This window comes from Somniosus microcephalus, chromosome 9, assembly GCF_052327205.1.
Source record: "Somniosus microcephalus isolate GS21.2 chromosome 9, FLI_Smic_1.0, whole genome shotgun sequence".
Lineage (NCBI taxonomy): Eukaryota > Metazoa > Chordata > Chondrichthyes > Squaliformes > Somniosidae > Somniosus > Somniosus microcephalus.
Window position 1 is genome coordinate 140,390,900 of NC_140995.1, and position 26,648 is coordinate 140,417,547.

The 26,648-nt window shown below is 42.7% G+C and overlaps 1 protein-coding gene across 6 annotated transcripts in view; it reads left to right on the forward strand.

Moving 5' to 3' along the window:
* The window catches only part of cep85l (centrosomal protein 85L), a 361,990-nt gene extending 340,919 nt beyond the window's left edge, over nt 1–21,071 (forward strand). For 5 of the 6 annotated variants that reach the window (XM_085997327.1, XM_085997324.1, XM_085997325.1 and 2 more), the window contains 5 exons: nt 1,791–1,908; nt 3,506–3,556; nt 6,854–6,961; nt 10,392–10,617; nt 14,002–14,446. In XM_085997327.1, the coding sequence (XP_085853453.1) occupies nt 1,791–1,908; nt 3,506–3,556; nt 6,854–6,961; nt 10,392–10,617; nt 14,002–14,165 (667 nt within the window). In that variant the 3' untranslated portion in view covers nt 14,166–14,446. Of the gene's footprint in view, nt 1–1,790; nt 1,909–3,505; nt 3,557–6,853; nt 6,962–10,391; nt 10,618–14,001; nt 14,447–19,825 lie in introns of those variants that run through there. The other variant, XM_085997326.1, reaches the window with a different exon arrangement.
* The last annotated feature ends 5,577 nt before the right edge of the window (nt 21,072–26,648 follow it).

Below are 26,648 nucleotides of genomic sequence, written 5' to 3' on the forward strand. Positions count from 1 at the left end.
GCGGGCATGGACTGCTTCATTATCTGAGGAGTTGTGAATGGCGCTGAACACTGTGCAGTCATCAGCGAACATCCCCATTTCTGACCTTATGTTGGAAGGAAGGTCATTGATAAAGCAGCTGAAGATGGTTGGGCCTAGGACACTGCCCTGAGGAACTCCTGCAGCGATGTCCTGGGGCTGTGATGATTGACCTTCAATCACAACCACAACCACAACAATATTTGTTCGGAAAAGTCAAAGTTTTCGTCAGATCAGTGATTTCACTGATTGCCAGCTCTGGGTGGTGTTGGCGGGTGGAGGTGGGAGTTCCACAATGCAGCCTGTGGAGGAGCAGTGAATGACAGACTGCAACTGGAAGATTTCAGTGTTAGGCTGCACAAGCGCTAAATCCTGAAGTTGCGGTCAGTTTCAAAGGCAACATGACGGCGAATGCCATCATCAGGACCGCAAGTTCCAGGGAGTTTGTTTCTTACTTTGAGCATAGCACTTGAGCACAAACAGGAAAGAAATCAAATGTTTGTTGCAGCTAGCGGGATCTGATTTGCTGCAGCATTGATTTACTCCACTACTCATCATAACTGTTTCTTGAGTTAAGCTTTCAGCTATTTCAGAAACTAAGCCTTACACAAAAACTCCACCATACAGAAACAAGGGCCCTGAAATATAGCAGAGTTGATTTGAAGCTATTTGCTGATCATCTGCTGCTCTCATCTATTTCCTTTCAAAGCTTCTCTTTTTCAATTTTGCTCCATGGATTTTTTGGGGCATTTTGGAGTGGCCTGCAGCAGCCCTTTTTAAAGACTGCTGGTTCCATTGCTCAGTGCTCAGTTTCAGTTGCATTGGGGTCCTAAAAATGACATAGGGCCCTGATTTAAATATTTTATTAAAGCTCCTGCCAGTTTCAGGTGGAACGCTGGCCACCCATTTCGAGGCCCACTTGCAAAGGCGCAATACTTTTTTTAAAATTGTCTGTGTACCGTTCCGTTTTTCAGCGTGAATGGGGCGGTAGGGAGATGAAAATTGCTCCCAATGTGTTCTATTTAAAACTATATATTCCACTATAATACATTTAGCATACTTTAAAACATTTTGCCCCCTGAAAATTCATGGGCCAGAACGTGCCAGGATCACATCCGTCGGGAGCTTCCACTGCTGACCCCTTGACCTTGGGTGAGGTTCTTTAATTAGATGGCCATTAACGGGTGCCTGCGTCACTAAGGATGCATCTGTGGCACCTGCCAATAAGCAATGCTGGAGAGTCCCCTTTCCCCCAATTCCCACCTCCCCAAAGAGGCTGGAACTCCCGCATACAGTGTCCCGCTAAATTGATAATCATCTTTGGGGCGGGCGGAGGCTCTGCCCCCAACAGGGCATCCCAGAAACTTTGGTACTAGCTCGGGACCCGAGGTATCTGGAAACTGGTCTATTGTCCGGTCATTCCGATGTACTCCTCCCAAAGAACAATTACGGTTTTTGAGGCCATCAACAATATAGTTTGTTATTTTTAAATAATGCTATACCTTTTTCGGACAATGATTATGTGTTTGATTTGCTTTTAAAAAAAATTCCTAATGCAAAATAGCCAATATTTTTGATAAGCAGCAGCACACATTTCTTTAACTACCAGCCTTTAAGGTATATTATGGGATGTCTATATAAGACAACTGTTGTTGTCTTTATAATAAAAGCAGAAAATACTGGAAACACACAGCAGGTCAGACAGCATCTGTGGAGAGAGAGAAACACAGATAATGTTTCAGGTCGGTGACCTTTGTTGCCTTTATGTTTAGTTTGCAGCAGAAAGTAGAGAAGTGCCTAGAAGATGGAGTTCGGCTTCCCATGCTGGACGTAAAGCAGCTCCAGTGTGAGAACGACTACCTCAGGGACAAGTGTGAACATGCCAGCAAGGTTAGTTTTGCCCTGTAATCTGGCAATGTGGTAACATGCTGTGCAGGTTGTATGTATCATAGAATGTCACAGCGCAAAAACAAGCCATCAAGCAGGGGTGGGCTCAGCCGATTATGTTGGAGCAAAATTCTGATGCTGTAACTTTTAACATTTTTAAATCATCCCCTTATGGCTCACTTCACAATAAGCAGAAGCAAAACCAATCTAATTCAATAGTCCTAAAAACTTTTTATAACTATCTCCACTATAAAACCTCTCCTCATGTGCAGTCTTAAACATTTCAATTCACGCAACATCTACAGCCTTTTGGGGGAGAGAGTTCCAGATTTCCACTAGCCTCTGTGTGAAAAAATACTTCCTGTTTGAGGGGGATGGGCCGTGAATAGATCAGGGAGACCGGCGAGATTAGGGGGCTGCGGAGGGCTGATTGTGGAGGTCTGATCATGGGAGTGGATCCAATTGCGGAGGGGCTCCGCAGGGGTCCGATTGCGTGGAGTGGGAAACAGACTTGCTTGGTTGGGGGGGGTGGGGGGGAGCGGAGGGGGAGCACCAGGAATGCTGGAAAAGCAGTTACCTGTTGCATCCGGCCGCTCGCGCCTCCTTTCAGCTGCCAGGTTTCCCGAGCCCTGGGAAACCCGGCCTGCAGCACTTAAATTTAAAACAGAGCTATAAATGGAGGCACGCAGCCTCTCAAAAATATTTAAATTGCGGGCCCACCTCTGGAGAGCAGGTTAGACATCCACCCCCAACCCGCCTCCGTTAAAACAGAAGTGGGTGCGTTGGAGGTAGGTTGGGGGGTCGGGTTTCCTACTTTTGAATTTTTATTCTCCGCCACCCCCGGCCCGTCCTGGGGTTAAAATTTCTCCCACTATCTTTCCCTTTTTGTGTGTCTTTCTTCTCCATCCCTTCATGCTCTCTCTCATCTCCTTCCCTATGTCTTTGTATCTGTCTCTCTTCTTTCCTTCTGTGTTGTCTTTCTTCCATCCCTTCTCTCTCTCACCTGTGTGTATCTGGGTCTCTTTTTCTTATATGTCTGTGCCTCTCTCATTACTTTCTTGTCCCACTCTCCTATTTCCCTTCTGTCTCTCTCTCACCTCCTTTTCTTTATGCCTAACTATCTGTCTCTCTTCCCCTTCAGTGTATACATAGCTTTGTGTGTTCTTCGTTCTCCCTTTCTCTCTTCCTTTACCCAATCTTCCCATTTCCTTCTGTGTCTCCCTCCTTTTGTGTCCGATTCTCCTACTTTTCTCACCTCTTCTCTGATTCCTTCCTCTCCTCTTTCCCCTTTGTTTGAGAACTTGCCTGAAGAACAAAGGCTGAAATATGTTAGTGCAGAACCAGTAACATTTAGGATAGGCTTCTCTGAAAACAGCACCCTTAACCTCCTGCAGCTCTGTGTTTACACATGTCTGCTTGTTTGAAAGAGATTTTTGAAACATAAGGCTGCTGAAGACAAGCATGGTGCGAATGGTGAAAGTGCCAGGCGTTGTGGCAGCATAAACAATAGTCATGATGGAGTGAGTGCGCATCTCGTTGGTCGGGCTGGAGTCAGTGCACTAATGCATAGCTTCTGGTTTGTTTTTTCTTTTGTCTGCAGGTCATTGACAATCAAGAACAGCAAATAGAAAAATGTAACCTGGAGAAACAGGTAATTACATTTTCTGCAGTAGTACAGCTTGCCCTGGTGAAGAGGTCACTGAAGAGGGCACTTAAAAGTACTGATTTTCACTCACTTGTCAGAATATGTATATTCTCAATGTGTGTGTGTAACTATTTGTGAATTTAGAAACAATGGCCCCAAAAAACATCTTCTGGCACAAGTGTCAGGAGGTGCCCGTCTGTGGCTTCCATCGCTGACCCTGTCAAAGTACGTGGGATGGAGAGGGAGGAGCCAGGAGGAGTGGGCCTCTGTCAGGTTGGAGGCACATCTGTGGTGACACGAATCAACTGAGCGGCCTGCGGGTGGCACTGTCCTGGGAGAGTATAAATACTCGGGCACGGGCCCAGCTTGCGCAGGACATTCTTAGCAGGAACTAGCGAAGGACACAACTAGACCTCCATGTTGTAAAACAGTTGATTAAAGCTTTGTTTAACGCTTAGGCCAAGTGCCTAGTAGTTTTCTTACGTCATGTGGTACCACGCCACTCATTCAAAGAGGCTGGGAACACTGGCTGAAGCTTGCCGGGCTGGGGAGGGGATACCCTCTGGAAAGGCAATGGGCCTGTGTTAGGGAGCAGCTTGTAATTTTTTTTAAAATGCACTCCCTTGACCTTTTGGAGATCCTGGCCTTGACCTCCATGTGGGCCCCATTTCTGCCAGGTCTTGGGCAGTTACGCCTACCTGCATACCAACCTGGGGTCCTGACAGAGAGCTGGGGTGCAATCCCCATTATGTTGATGGCCTTGCAGGGGTGAGCAGAGACCTCGTCCTCGTAACAGGAGTCACCAAATTAAGTGGCGAGCCAGTCTTTCTGGGTCCCGGATTAGTTTGCAACCAGCCTGGTAGAATCCCACTGAAATTCCAGTGGGACTTCGCCAAAACAATGGTAGATTTGGACTCCAATTTCTTTAAATGTGTGAAACACAAACTGTTTTTGGAGAATAAACATCATATTGGAATAGGTCCATATCTTCAATCGTGATCTTTTTTACCTTGCTCTTTAAAATGAACTGAGAGGAATGGGAGTTTAAGCTGAATCAAAAGATGCTGAACATTGTAAAAGGAGCAGAGACCTAGGGGTCCAAATAGAGATGAAAGTGCTCATGCAGGCAGATAAAACCATAAAAAGAATTATATTTTGGGTTTTATAAATAGAGACATTGAGTACAATGATAAACTTGTTCAAGGCAATGCTTAGGCCACATTTAGAGTACCGTGTAAAGTTTTGGGTTCCCCAATATAGAAAAGACATTAATACCATAGAGATTGTACAGTGTAGATTTGCCAGGATGATAAGAAAATACAATAGTAAAAAATCCTTTCAGTATTACAATAGTAAGAGGGCAATCAAAGGTCAGGGCCATAAGCTGCAAATGAGTGAAAACCGAGAATGAACAAAGATTAGTAAGCATTATGAATGATTACTTTCTCCAAATATTCACAAAGGCAACTATGAACAACATGCTCTCTGTAGAATTAATAAAGGCAAAATAAATGACTTCCATATAAATAGATAGGTTTAAATGTAGCGACAAACAAATAAATCCCCAGGGAGACCAGGGAAGGGTTTTGTGAAGCACTGACAATCATTATGAAGGAGGAACCGGAAATTGGAGAGGTACCAGTAGTTTGCAAACAGGTTAACATGGATCCCAAAACAGACACAGTCAACTACAGTCCCAACAATCTTATGTGAGTTCCATGTAAAATAATGGAATCAATTATCAGGAGTAAACTTGGGGAATATCTGTATAACAATAACCTAGTTAGCAGCTGTCATAATGGATTATAAGAACATATGAATTAGGAGCAGGAGTAGGCCATACGGCCCCTCGAGCCTGCTCCACCATTCAATAAAATCACGGCTGATCTTCGACCTCAACTCCACTTTCCCGCCTGATCTCCATATACCTGATTCCCCTAGAGTCCAAAAATCTATCTCTCTCAGCCTTGAATATACTCAACGACTCAGCATTCACAGCCCTCTGGGGCAAAGAATTCCAAAGATTCACAACCCTCTGAGTGAAGACGTTCTTCCTCATCTCAGTCTTAAATGGCCGACCCCTTATCCTGAGACTATGCCCCCTAGTTCTAGACTCTCCAGCCAGGGGAAACAACCTCTCAGCATCTACCCTGTTAATCCCCTTCAGAATCTTACATGTTTCAATGAGATCACCTCTCATTCTTCTAAACTCCAGAGAGTATAGGCCCAATCTACTCAATCTCTCCTCATAGGACAACCCTCTCATCCCAGGGATCAATCTAGTGAACCTTCGTTGCACCGCCTCCAAGGCAAGTATGTCCTTGCTCAGATAAGGAGACCAAAACTCTGCACAGTACTCCAGGTGTGGTCTCACCAAAGCCCTGTACAATTGTAGCAAGACTTCCTTACTCTTATACTCCAACCTCCTTGCAACAAAGGCCAACATGCCATTTGCTTTCCTAATTGCTTGCTGTACCTGCATGCTATCTCTCTGTTTCCTGTACGAGGACACTTAAATCTCTCTGAACACCAACATTTAATAGATTCCCACCATTTAAAAAAATTCTGTTTTTCTATTCTTCCTACAAAAGTAAAAAACCTCACATTTCCCCACATTATACTCCATCTGCCACCTTATTGCCCACTCACTTAACCTGTCTATATCCCTTTTCAGATGAGGTCTTATATCGGGTGTAGTACCCCATTTTGCCTATGCAGCCAAATGCGTATTTCGGGTGGGAAAAGAGACAAAATCTGCCGAGTCAACCTCCTAGACTTGAATTGCAGGAAAATTGCAGGGAAACAGCGACCACCTTATGTATATCCAAGGCCCACCTGATGTGATTTTCAGGTAGGCCTGTAAATCGGGCATCCAGCTTGCCCACCCGAAACATGCATTTGGCTGCATATGCAAATCAGGGTCCTACGCCTGTTATAAGACCTCGTTTGCCATTTTCAAGTACAAATGAGCACTCCACCCACTGCCCCAGCTAAGATTAGGTAACTCAGCACAGACCATGAAACAAACTTAGGACATTCCCTGTCTGTATGGTTCAGCTACTGACTGCCTGAACCAGCTAAGCTGTTGGGTGGACCTTTCATAAATTTTCATTTTGTAATCTCCGTGTAAATCTCAGTAAAGTGGAGCACACTAATGTTATGAGATTGGTCAACTTATCTTAATGTACACTTTCATCTGCTGCCATGTGATCTTCAAAATGCCTGTCACAAGAAGGTTAGTTAGTTGTTGTAGTGACGCTTTTTCAGTCAGATGTTCACCAACTGCTGTGATGCATTTTGAAGGCTATAGAGGAAAGGTTGACACAAGAAAAGTCTGCCTCACAGACCTTCCGGAAGGAGCTTGGAGAGGCACAGAGGAATCTGCAGCTGCTGAAGGAACTGATGGAAGATGTGAGTAAACATGTTGCATTGTCTCTGCTGTGTGGTTGATTGGTGCCATTGTAAAATTCAAGCAACAACTAAACTCAGTCCAGAGAAAGACAAATTCAGTTGCTCTTAAGATAAAACTGACCCTTGTATCAAATTTTTTTTAAAGTACGTGGTCTAGAATTTCCGGGGTGTGGTTGGGGGGGCGGACTCTCCTGGTCTGCTGCATAACTTGGAGCCCCTGGGGATATGGCGTAAGCAGCTTAAAATGGCTGCCTGCACCATTTCCACCGGGGTTTCACTGATCCAACCTCCAAACTTAGAGCAGGCATTTTTGATTAAAAATAAAATTAAACAAAACTCAGAAGTAACTACACTTGACTTGTAAATTAAGTGTTAAATTCCACATTGTAAACTATTGCAGAACTCAATTGATAGGAAATAATTGTTAGAATAGATTAAAACAAGAATTATTTATTTTTACTTAGCTTGCCGACTGCTAGTGCATTAACACCACACAAGTATTGGTGCTAATATCTAACTTTTCAGAATACCAGATGTAGAATCAGAAGATGATACAGCACAGAAGGAGGCCATTCAGCCCATTTTGCCTGTGCTGGCTCTTTGGTAGTGCGATTCAATTAATCCCACTTCCCTGTTCTTTCCCCATATTCCTGTAAATTTTTTCCCTCCAAGTATTTATCCAATTCTCTTTTGAATGTTACTATTGAATCTGCTTCCACCTCCCTTTCAGGCAGTGCATTCCAGATCTCAACAACTCACTGTGTAGAAAACTGTTTCCTCATGTCACCTCTGGTTCTTTTACCAATCACCTTAAGTCTGTGTCCTCTGGTTACTGACCCTTCTGCCGCTGGAAACAGTTTCTCCTTATTCACTCTATCAAAACCATTCATGATTTTGAACACCTCTATCAAATCTCCTCTTAGCCGTCACTGCTCTAATATCACATTGTAACATTCTCCAAGTCTTGCATAGCTACATATTCCAAAAATGATTAATTCTGAGACCAGATTTAGGAGTGCATCTGCGTAGCTTTCAGATGCAATGGACTAAAGGTCAAATTCTTAATAAAGACCAAAATGAAAAACAGCAGAATGTAGCTGTAAAATTCAAGACACAAATGTTACTGACAATCACAGGCCATGGGCACCGAGAGACTACAGCATTAATAAATAGGATTTAATGAGTTGGTATTACGGTTTCTAAACAGTAATAACCATTAAAACACTCCTGATGTGGACGTGCTTGCTTCAGCAGTAAAATAGATGACAGCAAACTTTGCTGTGTACAGATCTTGGCTGCTGACAACATCAAGTGCTGACAAATTACTTACTGTAAAGGGAGCAGTGGACCAGGTAGGGCAGCTGTGATTTTCTAATCCTATTAGTTTGAGTAATTATTATTGGAAAATTAGATCCCATTTATTCGACTGCTTTCTCTTTACCCTAAGACCACAGCCAAATACTGGTTGATGGGGCCTACATACTGCAGTGTTAATGAGTATAGATTCACAACCCAGCCAGCGCTGAACATAGGACATTTAAATTCATCATTGTAGAGAGAGGCAACATATCTATCACCTTCCAGAGTAACCTAGAAATGATAACACCAAATGTAGGCATTCACAAAGCATTAGCTGGAAAGGGTCACCCACAAACCCATAAGTATCAATTAAAGATAACAATTAAAATAATTACAACCTTGGCACTCATTTTAACATAAAAATGTTTCTGGCAATTGCAAGTCATGATAATTCATAAATTTCAGTATTAAGAAGTAATACTTGACAGGACTGCGTTATTGGACTTTTTATGAAATTATTGACCTCAGCAAAGATTTCAATCTTTCTAGACCATGGAACATTAAAGATTTCATGGGGCCTGTGGATCAATACATTAAAGGTCATTTACAGTTTTGTACACTTCAATAGTGGATAAAAAATAGCTTAGCCTAGATTATTTGGTGGGAAAATGGCAGACCAGCGGTGGGAGATATTTAAATATGAGATGGATATGGTACAGGTTAAATACATTTTGACTTTATGTAAACAGTGTTTGTCAAAGGCTGCAGTTCCTTTGATAAGTAGAAATGATAAAGCAAAAATTAGGTTTAAAACAGTATATGATAAATGAAGGGAGATATTACAAAAATGTGAAAAGTATGAGAAATATAAAAGGTATAGAAGGGAAGCAAAAAGAGAGATTGGGAAGGGATTATGAAAGAAGACTGGCTGTCACCTTAAAGAGAAATAGTATGAGCTTTTATAGACATGTAAGAAGTCAAAGGATAATCAAAAAGGGGAGGAACCAGTTGAAGATTGAATGGCCGTAGAGAAAGAGCCTATCTTGTATTTGAGAGTGAGACAATGGTGGAGGTGCTTGTGACATGGGTTGGTAATTGGTTGAAAGGTACGAGACAAAGAGCAGGGATAAAGGGAATTAATCTGACGGGATGTGACAAATGGTGTTCCCCAGGGATCTATACTGAGGCCTTAGCTTTTCACAATATATATCAATAACTTGGAAGAAGGAATAGAAAGCTCTGTATCCAAGTTTGCAGATGCCACTAGGTTAGGAGGCACAATAAGTTATGTAGATGGGAGCAGGAAATTACAAAGGGACATAGACAGATTAAGTGAGTGGGCAAAACTATGGTAGATGAAGTTCAATGTAGGGAAGTCACTTGGGATCCAAGAAAGACAAATCTGAATATTTTCTTAATGGTGAGAAACCAGGAACTGTGTAGGAACAAAGGGATTTGGGTGTCCATGTACACAAATCACTAAAAGCTAGTGCACAGGTACAAACAGCAATCAAAAAGGCTAATGAAATGTTGGCCTGTATCTCAAAGGGGTTGATATACAAAGGGGAGGAAGTTATGCTTCAGTTGTACAGAGCCTTGATCAGACTGCATCTCAGAAAGGATGGCCAGCCATGGCTTGGTTGTAGCACTCTTGTCTCTGAGTCAGAAGATTGTGAAATTGAGTCCCACTCCAGAGACTTCAGCATAAAAATCTAGGCTGACACTCCAGTGCAGTACTGAGAGTGTGCTGCACTGTTGGAGGTGCTATTTTTCAGATGAGACATTAAACCATGGCCTCTTAGTTGGACATAAAAGATCTAATGGCTTTCCTGATAACGTCTCCAGTTAACTGAAAACCCAAGGAATTTTGGGCCCAGGGTTATTAAAACATGTTTTATGAAAAGTAGCTATTGAGGCAGAGGTTATAACATCATTTAAAATGGAATATTATAAGTATTTGAAAACAAAGAATATAAAATGATACAGGGAAACAACAGGAAAATGGAATTAGAAAGCTCCAGTTGAAGAGTTAGCAGCAGCACAGGTACAATGGGCTGAATGACTTCCTTTGCTGAATTTCCTATTGTAACCATAGGTTCCACATGTAACCTATTTTTTCATGTCTTTGAAGTTTTCATCAAAGAACCAAAGACTGTCGGAACAAAATTCAACCTTTGATGAACAACCACAGGAAGCTGAGAAGCCCAAGCAATCCTCAGCGGAAGAGACACCGGCCGTCCAAAAGCTACTGAAGGAAATGTCCTACTGTCTGCGTGATTTGCGTGCACTGTGCAATATTCTTACTCAGAGAGCGCAGGGCAAGGAGCCAAACCTTTCGCTGCTACTTGGCATACAATGTAAGTATACATTTCAACTTATTAGTCAACCTCCTGTAGCTTTGAAGTCAGGGAGTCAAGACTAAGTGTAGTTTTCAGGCGATGCAGGGTTAGGGGGCAGAAGATAATTAGACCAGGACACGTTGGCATAATTCAGTCACCATTTGAAGTCCTTATTTTTGTATAATGCTTTGATTTTCTATTATTATTTATAGTTCAATGTGCCCAGCTATCTATTTCAAGGGTGCAAAGCACAGGAAACAAAGGTGGAGACCCTTTGCACTCCATTCCTTTGCACTTCACACATATTTACTGGGATATCCCCGAGTGGGGTCAAAGAGCTTCCAACTAAAATTGCATAGAATTACATAGAAACAGGCCATTTGGCCCAACTGGTGCATGCCAGTGTTTATGCTCCACATGAGCTTCCTCCCACTCTACTTCATCTAATCCTAGCAGCATGCCCTTCTATTCCTTTCTCCCTCATGTGCTTATCTAGCTTCCCCCTAAATGCATCTGTGCAATTCACCTCAACTACTCCTTATGATAGCGAGTTCCACATTCTAACCACTCTCTGGGTAAAGAAGTTTCTCCTTATATTTATGGACCCTAGTTTTGGTCTCCCCCACAAGTGGAAACATCTTCTCTACATTTATCCTGTCAAACCCTTTCATAATTTTAAAGACCTCTATCAGGTCACCCCTTAACCTTTTTTCTAGAGAAAAAAAGCCTCAGCTTGTTCAATTTTTCCTGATAAGTATAACCTCTCGGTTCTGGTATCATGCTTATTAATCTTTTTTGCACCTTCTTCAGTGTCTCTAACACCTTTTTGTAATATGGACAAGTGTGGTCTAAACAAAGTTCTATACCAGTTCAACATAATTTCTCTGCTTTTCATTTCTATCTCTCTGGAAATGAATCCCAGTGTTTTTTTTTACTTTGTTTATGGCCTTATTAACCTGCGTTGCTACTTTTAATGATTTGTGTATCTGTATCCCTAGATTCCTTTGCTCCTCTACCCTTAGGGTGCAAGATTCGGTTGCGCAGAAGTACCGCCTCGGATGCTAAATTCGGCTTACCGCCCTGCACAGGGGACGGAGTGCAATCTCGGGCGCTCCACTTCCTGGTGGGGCAGTAACTGAGGTGATGTCGAGGCGTGATCGGCAGCGCTCCGCGGAGGCTCTGAGGAGTGCTGCTGCGTTTCAATGCACCTCCCCTTCAGTTAAAGGGGAGGGCCGCTGCGCACTCCGCACTCTGCATGACCACCGATGGCCCACACAAGGCCCCCAGGGTGGCGTGGTGCTGCAGCCGCAGCCTGGCGTCGAGGCATGGTGTCGGGCTGCACGATTGTGGCCAGGACCAAGCCAGGGCACACCACGGAGGGCCAACCTGGAGGTCGGCCAAAAAAAGAAAATGGCGGCGCGGGTTGTGGCTGTACATCCCCTTCAAATACCACCCCGTGAGCGGAGGTCGGCCCGGTTCGTGACCCGCATGGCTAGCACTGACACTGCCCGTGGCAGCCTCGTGGGGCGCAGCCGAAATTCTGCTGCAGGGCGGTAACGGGGTGCTGAAGGGTCGGGGCGCATGGTGATGATGTCATCACTGGCGGTGCAGTGGCTCGGGATGCTTCCGGCGGGGTCACAGCACTATCAGGTAGCACCTCAGCAACACCCTGCTGAATTTCTCGGGAGGCGCTTTTTTCGCACCCCCGGCGACAAGCCCTTTGCGCCCTGTTAGTGTCCCCCGGTGGCGCTAATGGCAGGCGCAAAGGAGCCGAATTTCTAGCCCTATTAGACTCTTATTTTCCAAGGAGTATGTGGCCTTCCTCGTCTTCTTAGGAAAATGCACCACCTCACACTTATCTACGTTGAAATTAATTTGCCAATGACAAGCCCAATCTGCAAGTTGGAAGAAGGGAAAATATTTATATTGCACACTAATGAGGCAGGAGTGATGTCAACACTCCTCCCACTTCATTTTCCTAGGTTTTTGGCAGACGCCCAGAAGCCAGCTTGCTTATTCAAAGTGATTCTTCGTTGAAGATTGAATATATTTTCATTTTTCCTTGGTTTCACTTTTGACTATTATTCAGTATGGGTCAGAACCTTATTCACTGGGACTTGGCATGACTCGAATGCAGGCTGATGGGATGAAGGTCTTCTCACTGTGCTGCTGCTGCTGAAAAGGATTCCATGTGAAATGATCAGCTCAGTTCATTTACCCACAGCTCACACACTAACAGGCAGTCTAATATTGTCTGCAAGGATTGGCACTATAGTAAAGAAAAATGTTACACTTGTGCAGTAGGCGGTGTTTGTCTGAGTTTTGGATTAAGTCACATTGCTGGGCAGAGTTGTAGATGCTTTACCCCTGGAGTGCTTAATTCTGAGACTGGGTGCAAACAATGGAAAAATGTTCGATTGCCCATGCTCTTGATGAGCACACAAATTCCCTGCCCACCCGCTCCCTCCAAAAAAATAATTAAGGACAATGTCACTTTATAACATGTGTTTGCAAGTCAAAAACATTGTGGTGAAAATCAAAGGAGGGACATCAAATATAGAATCATAGAATGATACAGCACAGAAGGAGGCTATTCTGCCCATCATGCCTGTGCTGACTTTTTGAAAGAGCTATCCAATTAGTCCCACTCCCCTGGTCTTTCCTCATAGCCTTTTAAATGTTTCCTTTTCAAGTATTTATCCAATTCCCTTTTGAAAGTTATTATTGAATCTGCTTCCATCACCCTTTCAGGCAGTGTATTCCAGATCACAACAACGCACTGTGTAGATTTCTTTTCCTTTGCTCGCCCCTGTTTCTTTTGCCAATTACCTTAAATCTGTGTCCTCTGGTTACCGACCCTTCTGCCACTGGAAACAGTTTCTCCTTATTTACTCAACATAAATAATTATATTACATAAATAATTCTTGGTTGGCCCTTTCCAGCTGAATTTCATATTGCATATCAAGATTATCGGGAACTTATGGGAACAGACAAAATGGTTGTTTCTAATGGTTCATTTTGTCCCGTTTTCAGCTCTACTACTGACTACTTTTGGAATCTAAGCAGGATAGGAGATAAATATGAAGTAACAGTGTTGTTATGAAGATGTTCAACTCCACTAAAAGTCGCATAAATATATGAAATTGAAACTTATAAGTGCAAGCTTATTTTTAAAGTTTTATTTGTAAAAGCTATTGAATCTTCAACTTACAGTTGCTCAAATATATATTTTCCTCTGTTCACTACTCAGCAAAAAAGTAGGAATATAACATGGGAAACAACACTTACACACACAACTTCCTTTTCCCTAAAATATAGTAAAATCTATCACATGTAGGAAAATCTATCCCTTTGTGGCATGATTTCTGTGGTAACTAATGTTTTCTCTGCTTCTTTAACAGCTCTGCACTGTTCAGGTGATGAAGGAGAGAATTACCATAGTGGAGAATTACTTTCAAAGAAGCTAACTGATGTTTACCAATTACGGAAAGATATTGATGAATTAAGGACCATAATATCAGATCGGTATGCTCAGGATATGGGTGACAACTGTATTACTCAGTGACAATGTGTTTATCTTGCAGCAAGAAGAGCATTGACTGTGGCGCTGCTTTGTTACAGTCTGTGCACTTCCATTAAAGAGCCATAAAGCAGAATTGCAGCTAGCATCTGAAAGAATGAACTATGAATGAAGCGTTGTTGCTTTATTGAAAGATGTTGTCATCATAGAATAATATCGACTGTATGAAAATTTGCTCCCAGCTTTTTTGTTCACTTAAAACTACTGAAGGTAGAACCGAGCTGCAACAAATATGATTTAAATTAAAGCTATTTTCTTTGCTAGAAGGGAGATTTTTTTTCTTCTAATTTGAACCTGGTGACAATACTGAATAGATTTGGGTTGGTTATAAGGCATGTTAAGATTGGTGGGTTTTACTCTAACTTAAATTTCAAACTTTTAAGTTTGAACCTTCAAGGGCTTAGATTGCAAATGTGCAATCTGGTGTGGCACTCGACTATACTGACCAGGGAGGTCTGTGATTTAATGCCTAGTTTGTGTTGAATTAGCTATTCTCAGCCAGGCTGGAGAAGGCTTTACAATTTACCTCCACGTCCCTGAGCTGATAAGTGAAACATTAACCAGGGCTCCTGGTCCTGATTGCTATCCAGTTGAAAAGTGCTTAGGTCCAGGTATCAGGCTTGGCTGTGATGTTCCACCCTCCCCCACCTTGGACGAATAACTGACAATGGGCTCAGAAATTCGGGTCGGAGGCTTCCCGCAGGTGCAAGCCCCCAACCTGCACTTACATAGCGTGCCTGCCGTTGTGTTGTGGGCCTGCGTGGGATTCCGATCCTGGGCCTCCTCCAGCTGCCGGCGTGCAGTGCTCGCGTATCCCAGGGGCGCAGTTAGTTCAAAGCATCCCCTGGGATCACATGGGCCATGGCGAGCCAATCGTGGCAGGGAATCTCTATTCATAGATTTGACAGGAAGACCCGAATTTCTGGAATATTCACTGTCTAGGCTTGCACATGAAGAATATCCCATCAGAGGAGGTACCAGAGGTTGGCAGGTGGCTATAGAACTACCCTGTAGAATGAGGCACCTCTTTCCTGACAGGAGGGGTGAAAAATTGGAAATATTGTTTAAATAGGGATAGGAAGTGAACAATTTCATAACTATTTGAATGATTCTTAATTTGCCCCACTCAGATGAACGTGGACTGTGGATAGTAATAACATTGCTGGTCATTACTGAAAAAATGCAACTTAAAGTATTTTTACAGGTGGCAACTATAATTTTGAGTTCCAAAACACAGGTCTAAATTTAGATTTACTGGACCATGCTTAAACTTAATTGCATCCTCAAACTCCACTCATTGTACCAATACTTCCTCAATAACTCCAGCCTGGGAAGATCTCTTTCACTTTACCAGAATTGTATTCCTGTTTCATAAACTTATTCATGGATCTTTTACAGTCAAAACAGGCAATTACAGGCAAATTTGTGCTGTTCACTCAAGTCTGGAACATACTGTAAACTAATATGACCAAAACTCAGAGGGAAAATTAGGGAGAAAACAAGAGAATAAATCAAGAAAACAGAGAAAGAATCCACAGTGCATTGAGACAACTGTATTTTGCTATTTGCTATTTGGAACACTGCAATATTCCTCTCATTGGGCAGGATTTTCATTGGGCCATGGAGGCGGGATTGGAGGCATGTGGGGGGTTAAAATCCCGAAATCAGGGGGGCACGAACCCATCGCGCCCCCAACCCACCTCCATGCCAGTTTCAAAGGAGGTGGGTACCCGACCCGCACTGGGACCCGCCTCCCCGAGGCGGGAAGGGGATTCGTGCCAATTAACTGCCTGTTAACAGGTATTAACAGGCAGTTTTTAGCCTAATCCCTATTTTCATTGGTGAAATGTGGGATTCCCGACGGCTTCAAACCACGGCAAGTTAGTGAGGCGGGCTGTCGGGATGAAGGGCTTGGAGGGGTTGAGATGTCCGGTGTTCAGGCGAGTGATGGGTGCATGAGTGCAGAGGTAAGTGTGTTTGGTGTGTGTAAAGTGTTTAAAGAAGTTTTACTTACATGTACTTACCTTTACAGCCTTCCTTCCTTCAGGTCTCGGGAGTCCCTCATCTCACCGACACAGAAAGCAGAATGGCCGTGAGCTGTCAAAAGTTGCAGCATTCAACTTTTTGTTCCGGGGAGATCTCTAAATCATCCTGAGAGGAAGGAATTAACCTGGAGTACAGATTCAGTGTTTGACAGCTTCAAACAGCTGTCAAACGCTGATATTTCATCTGTCAAAAGGTCTTGACAGATGAAATATCAATCTGTGACGTCACCTGTTGCCGGGTGGCCCTTAATTGGCCTGCTGAGCCTGCTGTGTGGGCTCAACAAAGTCAATCAAGTCAAAATCACGTGGGTTGGCTAGAACTCGATGGAGGTGGGACTACAACCCTGAAAGTTATAGTCCCGCCTCCTACCCACCTCCTCAATGAAAATCCAACCCATTATATCACAGCTAACCTCATATACAGCAATTTGAAATTTGTCAGACAGATTTTGCTTCTCACATGGTCAGTTTGATTATCATGTGACACACTGACCCACAACTCTGGAATCCTAAGTTTAGGTTTAGCCCCTCAAAGATATATCATTGAAAGGATCTATTACCATTTGACCATCATCCATGGGATTTTACAAGACACACATAAAATGCAATCTGGCAATCTCAGCTCTGAGCAGCCTGGGTTGATGGTGTAGAACAAAGGAAATCTCATCAAGTACAACAAAGATTTCAGTTTTAAAGCGGTACCATCTTACAAGTTTTGCTAAAATTTTAGTCATTTGTTTGCAAGCACGTGAAGTGAAGACATAAATTTTATCAAAAAGCATCACACGTCAGTTGTACGTGGCATCAGCATGACAAAAATGAGAGTGACGCTGGGAAATTCCTGGGGTGGGGAGGTGCTGTTCTCCCGATCGACCACTGTAACTTTGGCGGAGATCGGCAGAAACCCCCTTTGTGTGTCCAACCAGGGCTTCCGTCAATTACAGCTAATCGGGAGAACTCCCGATGATATTCCCAGCCTTAGTTCTTTTGGTTTTTTTTACTCTCCCTGAACATTACCTGAATTTTACTTAATTTGATTTTATTAATATTTTCCACCTTTAAGGTTGGGAATTGTGGTTTCACTGGCAAAGCAATGCCTCTGAGGATACCTGGGGTTGTGAGTAACAGAAAATATTTACTGCTGTCACCAGGCACACAGTAGAAACATTTTCAATCTTCAGCTCTCTCCCAGTAAAAAACAAAAGGGGACAGAATTCACAGTATTATTTCAGCTCTCTGTGCTGGTTCATAAAATACCTTAGATTAAATAAATATTTGTGGTTCACTGGACATAGTTACATTCTAATACTATAGAATTTTTATGGCTAACTGTTGTCAATTCAATCGTCCTGTGGAAAAGGACACATCAAGCTACTGGGATGTACAACTGAGGTCAACATAAAGGCTCCTAATGGCTATTTTCTATCTGGTAGTTTGTCCTCATAATTGCAGCAGTTAATAATTGAATAAAGAAGTTAACTGTTGGCAGTTAAGAAGATTGCAGTATGCCAAATAAAGGTTTCATCTCAGAGGACAGACGTGATAGTTATTTCAGAATTAGAGTTATTATAACCAGTGAAAAGTGCATCAGAGCTAAATCAAATGAGAGGTACACTGTAGCAGCCTGTCACCTGAGGCCAAGGTTAGGCCTGTTAGATAGAATAGATTGTTGGTGAGATAATCAAGTTTTCCATTTTCTTAAAAAATTCATGCATGCCAATAGTAATTAGTTTAACTGCAAACAGTATGGACGCATCTTTGAAGTCATTTGGGAATTTAATTCTAACGGGCAACTCAGATACCTTAAATTGGTCCACCTTATTAATGTTCACACAGAGCCAGCTTAAGGCAGCTGAGCAACGGTAGAATTCAGCTCCAGGCAGATAAGCATTTTGATCCAAAATTTATACAGAATGCCAAACTCCAATAGTCCAGAAACACCCTTTAAATACAAAACTAGCACTGTGTTCAAGGAACAGCCACCCTGTGTTTAATCAAATGTGAAAAGCATAACTATGTTTTTGCACTGCCATTATTTCCCCCCAGGCCACACAATGGGTGCAGGGCAAGAGGGAGGGCAGATGTTTATCAATTCTTATTCCAAGCAACTGGTAGAAAGTTCTTGAAAGCAGTCCAAGGTCTAATTTTCTCTTCCTCCATGAGAAGGCACTTGGCATCTAGTAAGTGCCTCCCCACAGCACCATTGATGAGATTGGGAGCTCAACATAGTGGAAAAAAAATCCAATTTTGTGATACTATGTGTTGACATACCAATGTACTGCAGCATTGCATACCATTGCGTATGGAAATTGATAATGCCTATGGCTTTAGAGTTAATAATGAATGGGTTCTTCCCAGATCACTGCTGTAATACTTTTTCATTTAGCAGAGCATATTGGATTTTTAGATGGAGTGTTTTTGAAACCAACAGTTGTGCATGTGGTTCTTTCTTTTGAATGTGGTGAATTTTGAAGTAAAACAAGTAGAGTGCAAGAGATAATTATAATTGTGTTACTTTCATTCCAAAATATTGTTTGTTTTGTACAAAAAATCTACAAGAGAGTTTCTGGAATATGAGTCCATATAAACCTCTTGTGCTTTCTAATTTTACAGTGTTAACTGGACTTGGAATAGAGTCATTGACATTTTTTACCATGGTCTTCATACAATGTATTGCAATAAGCTACTAAAGTGTGCATACAATAACTGAAAATGTTCTTACTGCATAATGGTAGTTTATTATTTATGACACCTGACTTCTGTTGCCTGGGTGACCTGATAACCCTTTTCCCCCTCTCCCCCACCATAATACACACTGGCACTTACATAACAAAAAATATATAAAAACTGCATGATAGATAATTACAAACTTTGCAGTACTTATGAATAAATTGGCTCATTTTGACACCAAATGATGATTCTAACTGGTCCTGATTGTAGTTCAGTTCCACACAGTGCTCCGTCCCTCTCCAATGATGTGTTCACCTTTCTAGCAACTCCTGATGCCACCCTCCTCCATACGTCTGTTCAGCTTCCCAATGTTGCCATTGTCTTCATTGAGACCACCCTTCCCAGCATTACCAGCATATTTCTGGAGGCTACGAATACCACTCTTTCTAATATTACCCCTTGACTCCATATCGCCATTAATGTCTGAGATACCAACAATGTCTACCTCACCAATTTTGCCACTTCTCCCCAGTGTTAACTTTGTATTCTTGGAGGCTGCTGATAACATATGGGAAATTTCTGCTATATGCTAATTCTAATAAATTATAAGGCTGGTTTTTATAAACAGGTTTCTGATTTTGTTACACCTAATGTATTGAGAAAATCTTAACCTCCATCATATCTAATGTATCCTTTTTGCTCCCAATGGTACCAGTACTCTTCCCAGTCCTATCACTGCGATCTTGCATTTAATCCCCCAATAACTAAGATGTATGGCACTTTGGTTTTCCTACCTGTACATTTTAAAGCAGAAAATCTGATATAGCTAATTCATTCCCTTAACAAACTCCAAATCGGTGTACCACACACTTCAAAATATAGTCATCTACTGAAACTCTACCTGGCACTAATTAGGTTTTTGTTTCCCAGTTTCAGCTGTTCACCCTTCATCCCCAGAGTGCAATGATTCCTACTGGATGTCAGCAGCTCTTCAGTGCTGAACCCAAAGTGGCCACTCTTTGAGGAAATCACCCCCCAAGTCTGAATCTATCCTCATCTGACAACCACCTGTGTCTACTTTCCTATAGGAGTCACTGAACAGGGATAAAGGTCCGGGCTTGATTTTCCTCTTCCTGGCCGAGGGACACTGAGGCCAATTGTAGTGCCTCCACACTGCTCTGGATGTCAGTGAACAGCTCAGACCAGGTATCAACCCACAGAGAGCCATAGGTTGACCTGGTACACATGAGTTGTTAGCTCTTGCAACACTTGTAGGATTTTGGGGGGGAATAGCCATTCACTAATATTTTACAGTTAAAATGTTTTGTGAATCACCTATCCGCTTGGCATACACCTCCCAGATACTCTGTCATCTGAGTTTGCTTGCCCTGATAGAAGGGAGAAAAGGGACAATTGGGAGAAGAAATACCTAATTCGTGTGATGTAGAGTATGAGTAGATTATTATATTCTGAAGCAATGGTGGCTCTACCTCTCACTTGCTCCCTCTGTTCCTTGGGCCCTGCCTACTTTCTTAATTAGGCTTCCCTCCCTCCGTGCCCATGCTGGTTATTCGTCAGTTGAGCTGCCCAAACTCACCTGCCACCAACGGACCTTCCTTCCGCCTGATGTCTCCTTGCTTCAAGCCCTGCTAGCCTCCTGTCCACTGTCTTCATGCTATCTGCCCATGAGCAACTTGCTGGGAGAGGCACTGGTTTTTTCATTATAAATGGATCAAGAGATAAGTACTTTCTGTGTACCATTGTATTGCTGGTAATACTTCCCAAACTTACTTAAATACTATCAAATTCTAACTGTAAATTATGCACCTCATAACATGGGGGAACTGTGGTGACTATGACTGAAATAGGTTACATGTTTTGCAATGGTTTTCCTGTTGCTTTTAGTTTTATATCTATCTATATGAAAGGGAAGAACTTCAGTGACAGGACCTTATACAAAGATCTTATTGTACAATAAAGAAACTGCTAACTAGCACTTTGAAATGATATATTCTGCCTCTGTTTCTACTGTTTTTAAACATAAGTTTACAGCTAGATATTTTATGCCAAAGTTCTATTTATATTACATTTTGTAAATATTATAATGGCTACTATTTTTCCACTTTGAAAGTGTTTTGTTTTTATATGTACAGAAATGCAATAAAGTTTTTATATAACAAAATTAAAGTTTGTTGTGCAGAATTCTTTAGCTGTGTGAAAAAGATGAGTTGATTGCTCACAAAATGAACATTGCTGTAATTTCACAAAATATTTTATTTATCAACCAGCTGCAGCCTCATTATAATTTACACTTTGGCAGCAAATTGAAAGGTGCGAGACCTCACCAACACATTACCCATGTGACCCTCCCACACACAGACATACACACACATTTTCATGGAGTTTCACAGACGGCAAATAGATATTGCAATGATGACTTTCACATATCTTCATCAAATTTATTTATTTGACTCAGACTTTGTCACATATTTTTGCATGTTACATCTTATTTTTGCTCTATTTCCCGTTATCACTTCATTCTACATTTTATCTTTATTTTTTCTATTTTGTTTCTGCTGTTTTTCATTATTTTTTCTCCTGTGTCTTTTGCTGTTTTCTCTCTTGTATGTCTAATGGTAACATATTACACAAGATAGAACCTGAAGAAAAGAAAGGGAGGTCCCCAGAATATCACTGGTTATAATAGCTTGTTTTTTTCCAACACCATTTCCTTGATTTACATCTTTAAATCTTTTGAAGATTGACAATCAATTATAATCAAAGCAGGAATACTATTTTACTCTGTGAGAATAGCACAGATTGTCATAATATTATTCTAATGTTAGACCACAATATCATGAAGACAGCATGGAAGAGGTAAAGCAAACCAAGTGTCATTGAACAGCCATTCTATATTTTAACGAACCAAGTGAGATGCAACTTAGACCTGGGTTACCATAAGAACATAAGGAATAGGAGCAGGAGTAGGCCATTCGGCCCTTCAAGCCTGCTCCGCCATTCAATGAGATCATGGCTGATCTTTTGCCTCAACTCCATTCACCGGCCCTAACGCCATATCCCTTGATGCCCTTACTAGTCAGAAATCTATTGACTTCTCATCTCAGTCCTGAATGGCCTACCCTTTATCCTGAGGGTGTGGCCCCTGGTTCTAAACTCCCCAGCCAAGGGAAACATTCTCCCAGCATCCACTCTATCAAGCCCTGTAATAATTTTGTATGCTTCAATGAGCTCCCCTCTCATTCTTCTGAATTCAAGAGAATACAGACCTAGTTTACTCAATCTCTTCTCATATGACAGTCCCGCCATCCCAGGAATCAATCTCGTGAACCTTCATTGCACTCCCTCTATGGCAAGTATATCCTTCCTTAGGTAAGGAGACCAAAATTGTACACAGTACTCCAGGTGTAGTCTCACCAAGGCCCTATATAATTGGAGTAAGACTTCTTTACTCCCGTACTCAAATCCTCTTGTAATGAAGGCCAGCATACCATTTGCCTTCCTAATGGCTTGCTGCACCTGCACATTCACTTTCAGTGACTCATGTATAAGGACACCCAGGTCCCTTTGAGCATCTGCATTCCCCAATCTTTCACCATTTAGGAAATACTCTGCCTTTCTGTTTTTTCTACCGAAGTGGATAACTTCACATTTATCCACATTATATTCCATCTGCTATGTTCTCGCCCACTCACTGAGCCTTTTGAGATCCCCTTGAAGTCTCTTCACATCCTCTTCACAACTGAAACTGCCACCTAGCTTTGTATCATCAGCAAATTTGGAAATGTTACATTTAGTCCCCTCATCCAAATCATTGAAATACCACAGTATTTGAGCATACTTACAAGCCTAACAACATAAATCAAATGATATGAACAATGTAATCAGATGAAGACATACCCTTGATCCCATTGACATCTAAGTTGATTATTGACAAAAAAAATAACAAAAATACAATTATGTTTACACATGAATAAATTCAGACCAACAATTCCTCATACTGCATTGAATAGTAAGAAGCAATTTATAAAGTAACAACCATTAACATTTGTATAACATTGGATTTACACTTAGCACTTTACCGTTGCTAACTGATTAATTCATAAGGATCAAAGCAGCTGCTTCCATTTTGAAATAGAGAAAAAATAGCACATTTATAAATTCCTATTTAGGAAATATACTGCTTCTGATTGTTTTATATACACTAAAAATAAACCAATGCAAATATCACAATTTGTGACATCACTCATCCTACCGAGAAGAAAGAAAGAAGTTGCATCTATATAGTGCCTTATCACATACTCTGGACAGTCCAAAATGACTTACATCTGATAGATTACATTTAAAGTAAAGCTACAGTTGCTTTGCTGGCAAATGCAGCAACAACAACAACTTGTATTTATATAGCGCCTTTAACTTAGGAAAATGTCCCAAGGCGCTTCACAGGAGTGTTATAAAGCAAAATTTGACACTGAGCCACATAAGGAGATATTAGGGCAGGTGAAGGATTTAAGGAGTATCTTAAAGGAGGAATGAGAGGTAGAGAGACAAAGGGGGAAAATTTCAGTATCGCCCCGTTTGGGGCGCCACTATTGGCCGTGCGGAAAGTTTAGCGCCTGGCGCTAATTATCGCCTCTGACAGCAAACTTGGTTTTTATCGCCCCTGGAGGTGATTGGAGCGCTAAATCAGGCGCTTCACATCTGTCTTAAGGCGCAAAGGCTGAGGAGCGAGGCGCTACCTCAGAGCGCTGGCAAAGCAAGGAAGGGCAAATCAAAATGAACCTGCAAAGTGCTGCTCAGTACTCAAAACTCCTTCACACAGCGTTGAATCTCTCCAGAAGTCTCTCTCTCTCTCAGAATGCGTGGTGCAAAAATGTCACCGACAAAAAAAGGCAGGAAGCAGTCGCCTTTAAATAGCGCTCCCTCAGTCCCTTTCTGACAGCAAAACGTTCCCCTCAACCTGTCATTGCTAACGGCAGGCGGTAAGGCATGGGGCGCCACTCAATATCCAGTCTGGGGCGCTAACGGGGCGTTGCACACTCGACTGAAGTCACAATCTGCTGGCGCAGGAGATTGTGGTAGTAGTGTTTAGCGACGCCGCAAAATGTCTAGTTAATTTTGCGAGCGGCGCAAACATCGCCGCGCCCGGCCTTTAGTTGCTTTGCGCCCCAATTGGCGCCCTCTTAAGGCGCTAACGGGAGGTGCAAACAACTGAATTTTTGCCCCAAAGAGGTTTAGGGAGGGAGTTCCAGAGCTTAGGGCCGAGGCAGTTGAAGGCACGGCCATCAATGGTCGAGTGATTAAAATCGGGAATCTCAAGAGGCCAGAATTGGAGGAGTGCAGATATCTCAGAGGGTTGTAGGGCTGGAGGAGATTACAGAGATAGGGAGGGATTTGAAAACAAAGATTAGAATTTTAAAATCGAGGAGTTGCTTAACTGGGAGCAAATGTAGGTCAGCAAGCACAGTGGTGATGGGTGAACGACACTTGGTATGTGTTAGGACACGGGCAGCCAAGTTTTGGATGACCTCAACTTTACGGACGGTATAACGTGGGAGGCCAGCCAAGAGTTAATTGGAATAGTCAAGTCTATTAGGTAATAAAGGCATGGATGAGGGTTTCAGTAGCAGATTAGCTGAGGCAGGGGCAGAGTTGGGCGATGTTATTGAGGTGGAAATAGGCAGTCTTAGTTATGTCACAGATATGTGATCAGAAGCACATTTCAGTGTCAAATATGACACCAAGGTTGCGAACTGTCCGGTTCAGTCTCAGACAGTTGCCAGGGAGAGGGATGGAGTTGATGGCTAGGGAATGGAGTTGATTTGAATAACTTAAACCCCTCTACCCTGCCCACTCCACCCTTACCTCTAACAACAAGTGCGTGGAACTCATGGACTTTGTTGTTCAGAAGTATGTAGGTTTCTCAAAGTTCCCACATTCCCCAAAAGTTATGGATAAATGGACCCTGTATGGACCAGTTATTAAAAAGGGTACCCAAATGGCTTCTGAAACCTCGTGACCAAGGCCGACAGGATTTTAAAAGCAAGGCCCTGCAAAAGGCAGGCACATTCAAATCCTGAAACGAAACCTAACATGCATGGATCTGTGAAAGACTTTGTCCTTTTCTAAAGCCAGACAGCTAGGTAAACACAGAATATGCATTCTTCACCTTGGAACAGATCACGTCAGGATGGACCTAATCTTGAGGCCATTAACCTTTTGCATAAATAATCGGTAACAGCTCACAGGTAGCTACCAAGCCAGGAAAGACGATTAAGTTTCATAAATAACAATCAGCCAGGATATCGAAGCCATTAAACAAGGAATACAACCGCCTCAAAAGCCGTTAAAGTCAATAACTGTAATCACTTTAGACGAGCCTGCCAAAATTAGAAAAAGAACTGACCTGATTTGGCGCACAGATAAGGGGTGAAGAACCGGGTATAATCTCCGGTAGCTCTCTCTCTCTTGCCTCTTGCTCCTGCCTCTCCCGACACTGAGGACACCCATTACAACACCGGGGGCCAAACGCGGGAGGAGAACGGAACCCGATTCGAACACGCACAGGACACACGGGGCCGCAAACAGCAGACGAGTTGAGATGAACGGCAAAACCGATAGGCAGAGAAGGGCAGCGAAAAAGAAGCATTGGGGACGAGCGGGCACAAACCCCGGTCCAGTTATAAGAAGGCGTTTGAAGCATGGGTAGGAAAATCAAGCTAACAATATAAACCGCCAACTGAGCCCCAACCGCAACAAAACCGTCGGCGACCAAACCACCACCAGAAGAACAACCATTCCTGCAAGGTGAAGCACCCAACAAAAGACTTTACTCCCTATTTTTTCTAACGAAGGAAAAGGAGGGTACTTCACACAGACGACTCCACCGCTGCGCCCTGGGACCATGTGATGATAGCAGGCCCCAAAGACAACAAGAGCGAACCCCAAAACCACAACCGGCTTGATCGACAGGTTTCAAACCATCAAAACGGAACCCCATTGGTGAGCATGAATCCCTGGCCCCTCGTAGCTTAATCTAGTTAGGTATTGGGGGTGGGATAAGGGTAAGGGGATTTTTAATGTGTTTGTTCCCTCGATGTGCCGTGTGTTATCCATTCCCAAATAAGTGTAATTTTATATATCTGTAATTATCCTAGTAATTTCCAGTGTTGTTATATTGTTGTGCCTTTAATAAAATTGCGGTTTTCTTGTACCAAACCAGTTGTCTACTCTATTTCTGTATCGCCGCCTGTACCTAAGTCCGGTGTCTAGAACCCAGGGGTGTGGGAGCGATTCAAACCACTCAGAGACAGTCAGGGGCAGAGCTGACTGGGCACACGCCACCCACCCCCTACAGAAATGGCGACCGCAGCAGGACTCCAGCAACAGGGGTGCGATACAGTAGACAATGGTTCAGAAGAGCAAACCATGATGGAAGAGAGGATTTCTGATTATGTGTTTAATAAGGTGAATATCACAAAGAAGTGGATCACCAATCTGTTAAAGGCTGGGCGTCCGGTAGATGCCGCAGCTAAGTGGACAGAAAGGAAGGAGCACAAGAAATCCCTAGAGAAGGCAGTCTGGCTGATGTGCTTCAAGAAGCAGGTCCAGCTTTTGGACAAGCTCGTTGCAGCACAGGCAGCCGAGATAAGGGAGTCAGCCCTGGAGGTCAAGGACAAGGCTCTAGCAGGGGAAAAGTTACTGGTAGCATTGCAGGCCCTGAATCAGGAAAGGG